This window comes from Nelumbo lutea, chromosome 7 (assembly GCF_056320005.1).
Source record: "Nelumbo lutea isolate HS-2025 chromosome 7, American lotus-T2T, whole genome shotgun sequence".
Classification (NCBI taxonomy): Eukaryota; Viridiplantae; Streptophyta; class Magnoliopsida; order Proteales; family Nelumbonaceae; genus Nelumbo; species Nelumbo lutea.
Window position 1 is genome coordinate 6,141,857 of NC_142690.1, and position 13,964 is coordinate 6,155,820.

At 37.3% G+C, this 13,964-nt stretch overlaps 1 protein-coding gene across 6 annotated transcripts; it reads left to right on the plus strand.

The window, feature by feature from the left end:
* Positions 1-2,318: 2,318 nt before the first annotated feature.
* LOC148844840 (putative galactinol--sucrose galactosyltransferase 2) lies at positions 2,319-11,958 on the plus strand. Of its 6 annotated transcripts, none has more exons than XM_088954494.1 (15): positions 2,322-2,524; positions 2,690-2,906; positions 5,059-5,268; positions 6,119-6,366; positions 7,281-7,371; positions 8,017-8,065; positions 8,171-8,262; positions 8,351-8,461; positions 8,641-8,763; positions 9,569-10,121; positions 10,345-10,412; positions 10,525-10,659; positions 10,767-10,984; positions 11,073-11,161; positions 11,264-11,958. In XM_088954494.1, exons 3-15 carry the CDS (start codon positions 5,078-5,080, stop codon positions 11,627-11,629), a joined length of 2,334 nt encoding a protein of 777 aa, XP_088810620.1. In that variant the 5' UTR covers positions 2,322-2,524; positions 2,690-2,906; positions 5,059-5,077; the 3' UTR covers positions 11,630-11,958. The 6 variants fall into 6 exon arrangements, with proteins under 6 accessions (XP_088810619.1, XP_088810620.1, XP_088810622.1 ...); XM_088954496.1 differs by having other exon boundaries at positions 2,690-2,819; XM_088954495.1 differs by having other exon boundaries at positions 2,690-2,760.
* Positions 11,959-13,964: the final 2,006 nt, after the last annotated feature.

Genomic DNA, 13,964 nt, shown 5'->3' on the forward strand with positions numbered 1-13,964 from the left:
AGAAAAAGGGCAAGAAAAAAAAATAGAAAAAATTTATTAATGTATTTTGATAATTTAACGTATTCTGTCATCTATCTTAAGATTAACGAGATTTTTTATCTCACGGTTAGCACAAAGAGTATTTGTCGCAAAACAAAGTACAGGAAGTCTTTGACACGGACCCTATAATACAGAGGGACTTTGTAATTTACCTTAAATAATAACACGTACGTAAATAACTAGTATTTCCCAAACTGATACGAAATATCTACGGTTTTCATACAATGGGCCCACACTTCATACTTGTCAGTCCCACAGTCGAAGGGTCTAATCTTTATCTATCACATCAGTCATTTAATTACCGACAAGAATTAGTCGGAACCCAATAGGCTACGACAATAATTCACGGACTGGATGTGGTTTATAGGGGGAGAAGGGTAATAGTAGGGGGCTGGAATTCAGAATTGTGCATCGGGTGTTTCCTTCTCCGTAAGAATAAGGGGAGAATGAGCGATAACCCCGATGTAAATCAGAAATCTGCATTGGATTAATTCGTACTTTTCCGTAAAAACAAGCAAAAGGGTAGATGGATGAGACCGCCCCCACTTTTATCCATACACGTGTCCTCCCACCTTCGGACTTTCGTTCCCAAATAGTCCCTTCTTCTGCATAAAATAATCAAGCTATCCACACTCGTACGATTAGAAGCCCACGTGTCTGTTCTGTACAGGGTAGCCATGTCAGAATCTGACTTGGATGACAAGTTACGTGGGCCACCCTCCCACCACCCTTCTTTGATCCATGTGTCTCGGTGTCGTCTTTCTCAAGTTTTATTTAATATACACCGAGAATTCAATCAAAGCTGTCAAAATCATGGATCCCTTGGTTGAATCACAACCGCCCATTTGCCAACCATCAATCATTATTCTTTTCCTAACGTAGTGATCACAAACCAATTTAAACCAATCATTTTTTGTAAGAATTGATTGCTTTAATTAATTTTTTTAGGGTTTTTTATTGTTCAGTTGATCACTCCACGTCAGAATTTATAATACAATGACAATAGGATCGTATTAATATCATGGTGTTTACAGGGGGATGGTGTTTATAATTATAAGAGGAGATATAAATAAAAAAAAATTCGACCTATTCTAAGGTGGACTTGCTCTCCACATCCTACTTTACATAGAAATTCGTACTAATTTGATCAATGCGGGTCCCGCGTAAAACGAATGCTCTGAAACGTCAGATGAGAATCCACTTTGCTTCTGACGGTGGAACTGTATAACTGGTTCAGGATTTGAGTTTCCTTGCGACAAGAAGTGTGAAGAGAAATTGTCACATTTGCAACATAGCATGTGAAGTTAAGTGGGAATATACCAGAGATATTTTGTTCTGTAGCTGCGAGCTATCGTGTTAGCTCCAAGTTCACCTACCCACTCTCCACGAATCTACGATCTCCGTCTACCTACGGACAACACAGGGCCATGCTGACTTAGCAAATATCTAATTTCATAGCCACGTCTCAAAGCAGACTACTCCATACACTTCAAAGGCCAAGGCAGACTACTTCGTCTCAACTCAAACATGTGAACCCTGAACTTATTACGTGTCCTTCAAAGAATGGCCTACGTACAGTCATCCTGGGCCCCACGAGGGACACTCACAAAGGCACAAAGCGTTGGCGCCTTGGCGGTTCCACAATATTTTGGAAACCGACATGACCAAAAGCCAATTAAAAACTTATCCGATATATCGGCATCGTCAAGTCTGTTTCCTCTTAACCTGGAATCTTGCTACTTAATAGATTCACAATCTGTACATCGGACGGTTAAGAACAATCCAGAAGTGTGTTACTTATAATATGGTGAGATGCAAATCGCCTTAAACTTCTGATGCAATTAATATTGTCGGTACCCGATTCGGAGTCGACTTCTGAGTCTGAGCAGCTTGTGAATACTGAAAAAGACTTTAGCTGGCGCTAAACTTTTGAAATTTACTGGGATTCTGCGAGGCTCGACTTCCCATGCGATAAAAATTATTCGGTACAGCTCATCACACGAACTTGCATACGCCAAGTCATCTACACTGCACATCGTTAGCCACGACCACTAGTCCGTGTCCTGCATCAGGGAACATTGCTTCTAGACCGAAATAGGTATTCGCCAATACATTGTCGTTGATGGTGTCGCTTACACGTTTGTCTCTTGCTGCCTAAATCTGTCTTTTTATTGTAATTTCATTACTTGCCACGTGTCATATTGTGATAATTTAGAAAAGGAAGATGCTCGACGTTTAACGCTTGGGACAATATATAAGGGGGGTTGCTCGGCTTCCAACTTCGCTGCCTTCGTATGGTCAGTCGTCACTGTGCTTCAAACGAAGAGGCATTTCTTTGGAATGCACTTCTGTTGAGTGTTTTATTGGCTTTGTTTTTCTTGTGTTCTTTGTTTTTTTTTCGAATAATTCTCTCTCCTTCTCTGTCTCTGTTCGTCGATCTAAGCTCAGTCACAAGGCTTTGCACCTCCGGCTTAAGGGTTATAAGGTGAGTTTATATTTGAAGTATAGACCTCCATGCTTGTGATTTATTGTTTTGGCTTGGATTTGAGTGAATTTCTTGGAGGATTTATGAGTCTTGTTTAATAAGTCATCGGCTACGGAGAACTGGAAGATCGACATCTGAGGTGTGTTCTTTCCGTTTATTTTTTAGGCTTTACGTGGAGAAATGCAAGGCGATTGTGATTTCGCTTGAAATGATTTGATGTGTGCCTTTGATGTTCGGTTTGGAGATTTTGACTGGTTGCTTTTGGAGTTAAATTAGATTGTTCTGTAAACTCTTGGTGATTATTTTGCCGTTGCGAATGTTATGATCGAATGAACGACTTGAGAATTCTGTGTAGTTCTGGAGAGTTTTATGTCATCAATTGGTAAATCTGATGACTGAAATAGAAATCGATGATTGTGAACTTGCTGTGTTAATGAAGAGCTCTAGTACTCTCTTTGGCTCTCTGTCTCGAGCGAGTTCGAAGATTTCGGTTGAAAAGTTTGAATTCCATCTCTAATTCTTCATAGATCAGACACAGGGGTTCTGGAATCTGGACTTCTTACGGATTACACTGGTCTTGCACTGAAAAATAATGTCCTCTCTGAACATTGAAATAAAAATCACTCTGTTAACGGAAACATTTTTATTGAACAATAATATCTCGAAAATCTGATCTTTAACATAAAAAGTTCGTAATTTTAAGCTATCGTACTCGAATGTGGACTTTTGATCTTAATCATTCCTTTCGTGAACATGTCCATCTAATCATTGTTTCTCTTCTCCCGCCTCTGGTACACTAGCTGGAATTTTCTTACCCTTGATGAAGTCAGTTCTCTGTTGGGAAGAAACCCGGCTATTCGTGCCGGGTTGGCCTGAAACCCGGCTATTCGTGCCGGGTTGGCCTGAAACCCGAAAAGGTTGAAGTGGGTTGGGTTAGAAAGTTGGGTTCAGGTTTTGGTGGTTTAAATTAAATTCAATTTAACTTCTATTCGACCCCATTGTAATTAACCTTAGCGGGTTGATCTTGATCCTATCAGCCTATTTCTAAATGGGAGAACATTTTCTCTCTTTAAGAATGAAAAGAAGTGAAAGGAAGTGAAGAAATTGGGTTAGCCCGTGCACAGGCGGGTTCGGTTAGGATTAGGGTTTGAAAAACGGTTCCAGTTAGTGTTGTCTCAACTGGATGTAATCCTTTTCGACTTGCACCCCACTAGATTCCCAATCTTTCCGCTCGACTTTACCGAATCTAAAAACGGGTTTCTGTTAGTAATATGGTTCACTTTTTATTTTTCTGGTTGCCTTGCCCTTTTATATTTTGCTCGCTTTTCATCATTGCCTGGTCAGCAATAACGAAAATAACCCAAGGTTAGGATATTCATGTTTTTTTCCTTCTGTTCGCCTTGCCTTTTCTTTTCTTTTGAAGTCGCTTTTGCTCACTTTTCCCTCTTCATTCTGAAAAGCTAGTATAATACACTCCATAGTCCCGGTATCCCACTCTTTGCCCCGTTCGTTTATAAAATGTTCAAATAAAATGCTTTATAAATTTTTATGATAAGTGAGAAAGTTATATATCCACCTGCTATAGTTGGATGGGTTTTATCGAATAAATGAAATTCACATAATGTTAAAAGAATACTGTAAAATTGGTTAATAGAAAATAGATACCTATCAACTTCCCTCTCTTGTTTTAATAAACAAATGAGACCTTAGTAAACAATTTTTACATAAAAATAAAAGAATAGCAAAAGAAAACAAAGGCTTCGTAACCATTAAAATGAATGGAACTATTTTCATCCTGCAAAATGAATGGAAGTTTTGAAAGGGCATGGGTTATCAAAGAAACAAAACCCTGCTCTTAATTTGGTTGGAAGAAGGTATGGGGTCTATGTGATATGAGAGCTATGTTAATTTTGGAATAAAACCCCTAGACCATATCTTTTCACATTACCCTAACCAAACCTATGTGGTTGAATTCTTAATCCTAATCAAAATAGGTTTGTGCTGAGTTTGGATTAAGGGTGATCATGTTGCTGAGCAAGATGCACATTAGTTGTGCTGACCTTGCCACGGAGAGCCTATAGTTACATGGGTTTGACTCTAACATGTCACATTATTAAGACGTCACATTTGAAGAGATGCTTGGTGACCATGTCGGCTACTGGGTCATTTGGGTCATTGGAGGCTTATGATTTTCAATACATATTTTATAACATAATGTAGGTCTGGCCAACCCGTAAATGATCACTTTTAGTTTGAATTTTAAGTTTAACTTTTTTAAGTAAGTATTAATTTTATATGATATACGATATTTGAATTTAATTTTTATAACTTACACAAAATCTAAAGCATGTATATCTTTTTATATAGTATAGATAATGAAAGAATAAGATCATTAAAGGGCCATGATAGCTGCAGTTTGTTTTTCAATAAAAGAAAATAACATGGTCTTTTTTGATTTCCATAGTGAAAATTTTATTCTCTATTTTCTTTTTGATGGTTCGTATGATGCTAATGCTATTTGTTTTTATTGGAAGCCTATATTAACAAACAAAGATGACGGTGACACCGAATATCTCCATCAATGATGGGAACTTGGTTGTTCATGGGAAAACCATATTGACCGGAGTGTCGGACAACATCATCCTAATTCCCGGAACTGGTGCTGGACTTCTCGCTGGTGCTTTCATTGGTGCCACAGCCTCCTCTAGCAAAAGCCTTCATGTTTTCCCCATTGGTATCTTAGAGTAAGTCCACATTTTCAATCTTTGATATAGAACTGCACATTATCCCATGCTAAAGTCTTAATAGGTACAAATTTTCTTCATGAAGGCTATTTTGGTCATTGCGTCACCTAACATTTCAAAAGAAGATTATGATTTGAATCATTGTTTATTTTTATACTTTCTATTAGGTTCAGTTTGGTTTGTGCTATGGGAAGAAAAAAGGAATATTCTTAAATATCCTTCCCATGTCTGGTTTGTGAGATGTTATGAGCTATGGGATGGGAAAAGGTTGGGATTTCAATTCTCAATTTTTGAGAAGTGGAATCACACCATTTTGTTGTGAAACAAGTGGGAAAGGAGGAAGAAACTTTTTTAATTAACATAATAAAAAAAGTACATTCCTTAAAGTACTTTTAAGAGTTAATATTAGACTTGTAACCAGTTAATAAATTATTAATTATTTAATAAAATAATGGAATAACTGAATTAATTGATTAATTAATAAATTAATAATTATCACTAATAAATAATAAAATAGTAAAGTTGTTAATTAATTACAAAATAAACTAAGAAAATTAAAATATTAATTAATATCTAAATAATAACCATTAAAAACATATTAAATAGGAATAAATATTGTTAATTAATTAATTAGTAATTTTTATTAGAGATCATTTTCCCAACCAAACAATGGAATGTAAAAAATTTCCCAAACTCTATGATACCTCTATAAATGGATCTCTTTTTCACGCATCAATACATGTACTTTTATGTTGTACTTCCCATAACTTGTCTCTTTCTTTTATGTTGTACTTCGAAAAATATGATTTACGCTTGTGCTCTTAATGGTTAATTAACAAATTCTTAATAGGGGTCTTCGATTCATGTGCTGTTTCCGATTCAAGCTATGGTGGATGACTCACAGAATGGGAACCTGCGGGAAGGATGTTCCTTTGGAGACCCAGTTCATGCTCATAGAAAGCAAAGATACCGTCGAAGGGGGAAACCAGGAGGAATCCCTAGTCATCTACACCGTCCTCCTCCCTCTCCTGGAAGGCCAGTTCCGTGCCGTTCTCCAAGGCAACGAGAAGAATGAGATCGAAATTTGCCTCGAGAGTGGTGAGTATTCAAGAACTAGGGCTGTTCATAATATATTGTAAACCGATTAAACCGATCAAACCGAATCAACCCGACCTAATATTGTCATTTTCAAAAAGCAGTCGGTTGGTCTTAGTTTAAAAAATGGTAGAATCCGACAATTTGGTTCAGATGCGGTTTTTGACCTTGAAATCCGACTTCAAACCTATCCGAACCGATGGAAAACTTTTCATGTATATGTGAAAACTTTTCATGATTTTAGTATTTTCTTAGTTTTACAGCCACTGCATTTCATGTCCAATACATTTTGACAACATGTTTTACAAAGAAAACTTTCATAAACCTATTCTGACAGATTTTTGTGATGACAGACTGTCGACTGACATGCAATTATAGGTATAGTTTGCAATGTTATAGGCTAACAATAATTGTAGGCATAGCCGTTAGAGGTTGGGCCAATCAACAATTGACCTTTTTAAATAAGCATTAATTACGATTCCGTTTAATTAAAACCGATTAAACTGATTTCAGGTAAAATGAAAAAAGAAATCGGTTTTCTTTAGTTGTTGGTCGGTTTGGATTGTCTTAATGATAACCCGACTTTTTCGGTTCGGTTGATAATATCAAGTAAAATCAAACCGAATCGACCCGTGAACAGCCCTATCAAGAACCCATCCAATTCATGATCCATTCAAGACAAACCGTCACGACATTGGGGAGGGTTGGAGCTGTCGTAACACTTCTTACTCATTATAACATGCCTACAACAACAACAACTATTCGAAGTTGAAGAATTCAATCAATCAAATAAGAATCAAATTTATGGAGACCATAGGATTTAGTTAGTTGGACTGTTGGGGAACAAATTAGAGAGTGACGTTTTAATGAACCGAAACGACTGTATTTTCTGTGTCTGAGCTGTGATTGTTTTGCAGGAGACAATGCTGTTCTGACCAATCAAGGCCTTCACCTTGTTTACATGCATGCTGGGACCAACCCCTTCGAAGTCATCAACCAAGCTGTAAAGTAAGTCCGTTTCATTGTTCTTCCAAATCACTAGCTTTTTCACTTAGAAGGGGAATTTCATTATTTTTTTTTTTGCCCTTTCAAATGCAATTGTTATAATGTTTTTTTTTTGTCGGCAAATACAACAAATAAAACTTCATTGAAGGATATTTCTGAATATATTTACATCCTTGAGGCGGTAGTTGATATTGCAGATTGATTCCCTCCTTGCAGACTTTATAAGCTAGTGTGTGAGTTAGATCATTCTGATTTCTATTTACATGTATGACATAGCATATCAAGTTCAGAAATTCATCCCTGTACCGCTTATCTCTCCAAGCAATGCTTAGAGGGATGATTTAAAAGTCGAATTTGGAGGCACTTGATATGCATTTCTTTTGCTGCTTTTATTCCCCAGATAAAAGCCAGCCATTCTGCTTCAGTAGGAGTTTGGGATGAGGTTCTTGAGCTCTGTGCTGCTATTACTTTGCATGAACGTTTTATTAAGACACTGATCTATGTGGACTAGGCATGTAGCTAGGATCCATCAGTATAAAGAATGGTCTCTTCTGAGTTTTGTTGTGTATGCCTTTGTAATTGTTATAATGTTATAAGCCTTGTATATATGGTACTCATTCTTAACGAAGCTTTCTTTTGATGTCACAGGGCCGTGGAAAAACACATGCAAACTTTCCTTCACCGAGAAAAGAAAAAGGTATGAGCTCCTTTTCTCTATTTCTTTGATCACTCCGTCAAGGCTCTTACTTCGGAACAGAGCAAGGTTAGAGAGCTTCTAATTGATATCCTTATTGCAATTCAGTTGCCATCTTTCCTTGAGTGGTTCGGTTGGTGCACGTGGGATGCTTTCTATACAGACGTTACAGCTGAGGGAGTCGATGAAGGCCTCACAAGGTATAATCAGAAAAATAATTAATAGCGGGAAAATAACACAATAGGTGTCAAAGATATTGTTGACCAACTTGATTCCTAATTATTGCAGCCTGTCCGAAGGAGGGACCCCTCCACGTTTTCTTATCATCGACGATGGTTGGCAACAAATTGGCAGCGAAGTAAAGAATGATGTTAATTGCGTCGTCCAAGAAGGAGCACAGTAAGCTTTTTCTTCTCTCTTGCGACCCCCAAATGCAACATAGTCATGCCAGCCATGGAAATAAATTCAAGACATCACGGCTCTTGTTTTTATTCTCGTACTAATTAATTTGTTTCCTAGCTAATAATGTGAATTTTTTATGAGAATATGAGATTCACTGCTAAATTGATTCTTGCCAGATTCGCTAGCAGATTAACAGGAATAAAAGAGAATGCAAAATTCCAAAAGAATGACAAGAATGGCGAGCAAGTCTCCGGCCTAAAGCATGTTGTGGAGGAAGCTAAGGAACATCACAACGTGAAGTAAGTTCCCCATGATTTTTTTTTTTTCTTTTGTTTTCTTCTGTTTGGCTACACATTTTTTAGTCCACAGGCTGACCGGCCGAGTGCGTAGAGGGGGTGTTTGGCCACTAGTATGTCTAATGAGTCCTCGTATAGCTATCTTTGACTTTGGGTTTTGCATTATTACGTTATCTCCTAGTTGTCCCGATTCCAGAAAGAAAAAAAGAAATTTTCCCATCTGCAACCGGTGGTTTGGTGGTTCACGGCTTACTGGTATAGTTGCCCATTTGAATTGGAAAAAGTAAAAGACAAGGGCCCAAATGAAAAACAAATGGGATAGTGTAATTGCGCTTTGGGCGTTATAGAGAAATACTAGTGTTTGGGAGAATGCTCCCGCTTGGTTGAACTTATCTTTTGATTATCGTCTTTAAAAGTTTACTTATAAAAAAAAAAAAAAAGATATACTAGTGTTTGATAGTCTTCAATATAAATTTAAAGCTTACTTATTAAGAAAAAAGATATACCATTATTTGATATAGATTGCCCGACAAAGGTTGCTAGCATTACACTGTTTGGAATTGGAAGAAAGGACCAAGAATGTGAGATCGTAGGGGTCGGGTTTAGCACCTATAATAAGGGCTATAGCCTGGGCCTGGGCCTGGTCCAGCCCATATCCAGACATAAAATATATAACCTGGGGGAAGGCTTATATGGGCCTCGGCTGGGCTTTGGAGATATGCCATTACATACTTATAATGTAAATATATGTATAAAAACTTTGTTTAATTTTTTATATTCTTCTTAACGAGCTTGAGCTGTTGTGCAGATTTGTTTATGTTTGGCATGCTCTAGCTGGTTACTGGGGTGGTGTGAAGCCAGCTGCTGCAGGCATGGAGCACTACGACAGTGCATTGGCATACCCAGTGCAGTCACCAGGAGTATTGGGAAACCAACCAGACATTGTCATGGATAGCCTCGCTGTGCATGGGCTTGGACTCGTACACCCAAAGAAGGTCTTCAACTTCTACTATGAGCTTCATGCCTACCTGGCTTCATGCGGGGTAGATGGTGTTAAGGTTGATGTACAGAACATCATTGAGACCCTTGGTGCTGGTCATGGTGGCCGTGTCAGTCTTACTCGCAGCTATCATCAGGCCCTTGAAGCCTCCATCTCTCGCAACTTCCCTGATAATGGATGCATTGCTTGCATGTGCCACAATACCGATGGTATATACAGTGCCAAGCAGACTGCCGTTGTGAGAGCATCTGATGACTTCTACCCTAGGGACCCTGCTTCTCACACCATCCATATCTCATCAGTGGCGTATAACACCCTTTTCCTGGGAGAACTCATGCAGCCTGACTGGGATATGTTCCATGTAAGTTCTAATGGATCACATAACATGTCCTGAAAGTATACTACTATTAGTGTTCATTAATTTGTTTTTGCTTCAAATTTCAAATTGAAAGGTATAAATAAGTCCAATTCTTCTATTATCAACAAAACTAACGTCAACCTAGTAGTCCTCAACTGATAAGTAATAGTTCTAGAGGTGGTTCAACTCCATGGTACTGACAAAGTGAATCCCTTTACTGTGCCAGAGTCTACACCCTGCTGCAGAGTATCATGGTGCAGCTCGAGCCATTGGTGGATGCGCAATCTATGTCAGGTATATTCACTACAGAAGAGACTAAACTTGGCTGCAACGTAAAACTTCATTGTCTGTCAACTTTTCAACTGAACCTGAAGTCTATGGTGCCTTGTGACTATTTACCTTACAGTGACAAGCCTGGCAACCACAACTTTGAGCTATTGAGGAAATTGGTCCTTCCTGATGGATCAGTGCTGCGTGCTCGACTTCCAGGAAGACCTACCTGCGACTGCCTCTTTGTTGATCCGTCCAGAGACGGAGCCAGGTTTACTGCTCTACATTTTCATAATCCCATTTTCACCATTCACTGCTATTCAACATTTCAGTTAACCAATACTTGTTAAAACAAAAGCAAACTAAAGGTGTGTGCAGCTTGCTCAAAATTTGGAATATGAACAAATGTTCTGGTGTGGTGGGTGTCTTCAACTGCCAAGGTGCTGGGTGGTGCAAGATCGCCAAGAAGACACGCATTCACGATGCATCTCCTGGTACACTCACTGGGTCTCTGTGTGCTACAGATGTTGACCTTCTTTCTCAAGTTGCAGGATCCAATTGGAATGGTGATGTTGTCGCGTATGCACATAGATCAGGTGAGCAAGGTTTATCTGTAGCTTTCCCACCATTTATTTTCTATATTGAGAAATCATTAATATTAGTTATTTCATTTCTGCATTGCAGGGGAGGTGGTTCGGCTACCAAAAGGTGCTTCACTGCCAGTGACCCTCAAGGTTCTGGAATTTGAACTTTTCCACTTCTGCCCCCTCAAGGTGAGCCCCACCCTAATCCCATCTTAGGTTGAGCTGACTTCTATCGTTCATCTTACTTGGTGTATGTGTCAGGAAAAGCTAATTCTTTGCTCTGTAATGTAGGAAATCACATCCAACATCTCCTTTGCACCAATTGGCCTGCTTGATATGTTCAACACCGGTGGAGCTGTGGAGCAATTCGACGTCCAGATGGCTACTGACGATAAGAAACCAGAACTCTTTGATGGTGAAGTTCAGTCTGAGATTGCAAGTTGCCTCAGTGAAAGCCGGTCACCAACTGCAACAATAGTTCTGAGAGTCAGGGGATGCGGCAGATTTGGTGCTTACTCGTCCCAGCGTCCACTGAAATGCATTGTAGAAAATAAGGAGACTGAGTTCAATTATGACTCCAACACCGGACTACTGACATTTAACCTTCCAGTCCCAGACAAAGAGATGTATAGATGGCCTGTAGGAATCCATGTTTAAGTAGTAGATATGGAAATAATGATCAAGGAAAATGTTCACTGTTAGAGAAAAAGGTGGAGGTCATGTAGGTGGTCTGTTAGTCAGCAATGGATGTATGATGGCATGTATCTGTTTTTGTTTAATTGATACTATATATGTATGTAGAGATAGATAGATAGATAGATAGATAGATAGATAGATAGATAGATAGATAGATAGATAGATAGATAGATAGATAGATAGATAGATAGATAGAGAGAGAGAGAGAGAGAGAGAGAGAGAGAGAATGGAATAACTAGAGAACTACTTTGGTTCTTTGTAATAAAAGGTGTTGTGTTTGTTATCTTTGATATTTCATTTTTTTACTTTTATAACTAGAGAACTACTACTATTGTCAATTTGGCGCATTTGGATATCATGTGGGGCGAAATGATTCCATTCTGGTTTTCTGAGAATGTTTCAAGATTTCAGCAAATGAACACACCTCCCCAGCCCTTATGAACAGTCGGAAAGTAACTGCATTTGTGTGGTATATGCTGCAAAGGACTTTGAAATTAATGTTCAGATACACAAATCTATGCCACCATCATATCAGCATGAATGCAAATTGCTCCAATTCATTCAGAGTATGAGGAGTACACCCGTGTTGTTGAAATCATCATAATCTTGACATAGTATGAGTACTTAATTGATGCTAGTGATCAATAAGGTTGTACCTTGTACGACAATCTCTAATTTTAGCTTTTGAGAAGAACAACATGCGCGCAGGTGTTTGTACTTATTGTTCATTGATATGCCCACTGAACTTGACCAAAATATTAAGTCTTAAGTTTGTCATTTGTATCTGTTTATTCCATATACGATGTGTTGTTTTTTCATATCATCTTCAGGCTTCTTGTCAGTGTCAAATGGAGAGAAAGAAGAAAAAGAAAATACTTTAACACTGTATTCGCCTTTTTGAGCATGATAAAATTTAAGAATATCATCTTCAGGTTCGCCCCACTCAGTATTTTTGTTGTTGTGATGCATGTTTTCAATCTATTAATTAGCCTTTCATTAATTCTACAATTCTTCTCTTCTCTCTTTCTGCAATCTAAGCTTAATTTCTTTGTATAGAAAGTTAACGAGGCTTTAAAATTAATTGTTGTATATTAATTGCTGATGCCGACTTGTGAATGTCCCCTGTTTTATTTTGAGTTAGATTCACTACTTCACATCCCCTTTTCCCAATAATTTTTTAATAAATAGATAATCAAGATGTGTGCATCATCATCAAAGACTACTGATCATCTTAATTCGCTTCTGTTGTAAGATATTAAATATCAAAATTTCTCCTTCATAAATGGAAATATATAACTACTGAAATTCTCATAATTCTCAATAATAATGCCATTGATAAAGAGAAGATCACAAGGCATTATTAAAATATAGGGATGTCCATTTTCAAATCTCAAATCCACTTATCATTCTGCGAGACTGTTTAGTTGGGTAATTAGCTTTCATGAAAGTCTCAGTAATTTTGTGAGTTCAAAATTTATTCAGTCCAAACTCAAATATTTCCTTCACACCTACCGAAAGTTATTTAACATACTATAATCATATTAAATCGAATGATTATTATATCTATGTGGGGGGCACATAGACGTCATCTTCTAATGCTAAAATTTATCTATGCTTCGTATATTTAGTTTAAGTTCTTTATTATGTAAACTGTGATTTAATGGTTGATAAACATTCATTCTTAAAGGTGAAAGTACACTTTGTAAAAAGTGAACCAATGAAAATTAAGTAGATTTTAATATGATTGGTCGAGATTTATATTTAATATCTAATTAATATTAATGAATATACTGTAGTTTAATGCTCAAATTTTGTATGAGATATATTTGCACTATTCAATTTGTTACTATAAATAAATGGGTAGGTAGAAATTTATTCCTTAAGAAGTTGTTCTAAAAAGGCAAAAACAAAGCAAAATCAGCTGGTCTGGAAACAAATTAATTTTTAAAACGACAACACAAAAAGCATGTTCTTAATTGGTTATATATGTTTTATTTTTATTTTCAAAATCGGGACCTAAAACAGGTTATTAGATTTCTAGTTCAACGAACATGTTTTCATTTGGCTACTTAATATAATGCTACATAAATTATGTAATTTGCATATTGCAATTTTTTTTGGTTATAAAAAAACATCAGTATTGTCTTTTGAAATAAAAACCAACATGTTTTTTTTTTTGCTTTTCAACAAAAAAAAAAAAACACGGTTCAATAACATGTACTTTTCTTTTCTTTTTTTCATTACTGGCTGATGTGGCAATTTCAAAAACAAATGAAAACAAAAACATCAATGTTGT

Bases quoted from the DNA above. Each gene is read 5' to 3' on its own strand.
- LOC148844840 (XM_088954493.1), top strand. From the start codon at position 5,078: ATGACGGTGACACCGAATATCTCCATCAATGATGGGAACTTGGTTGTT. The intron at 8,263-8,350 runs GTATAATCAGAA...TAATTATTGCAG, and splicing joins GTCGATGAAGGCCTCACAAG to CCTGTCCGAAGGAGGGACCC. The intron at 10,122-10,344 runs GTAAGTTCTAAT...TTACTGTGCCAG, and splicing joins CTGACTGGGATATGTTCCAT to AGTCTACACCCTGCTGCAGA.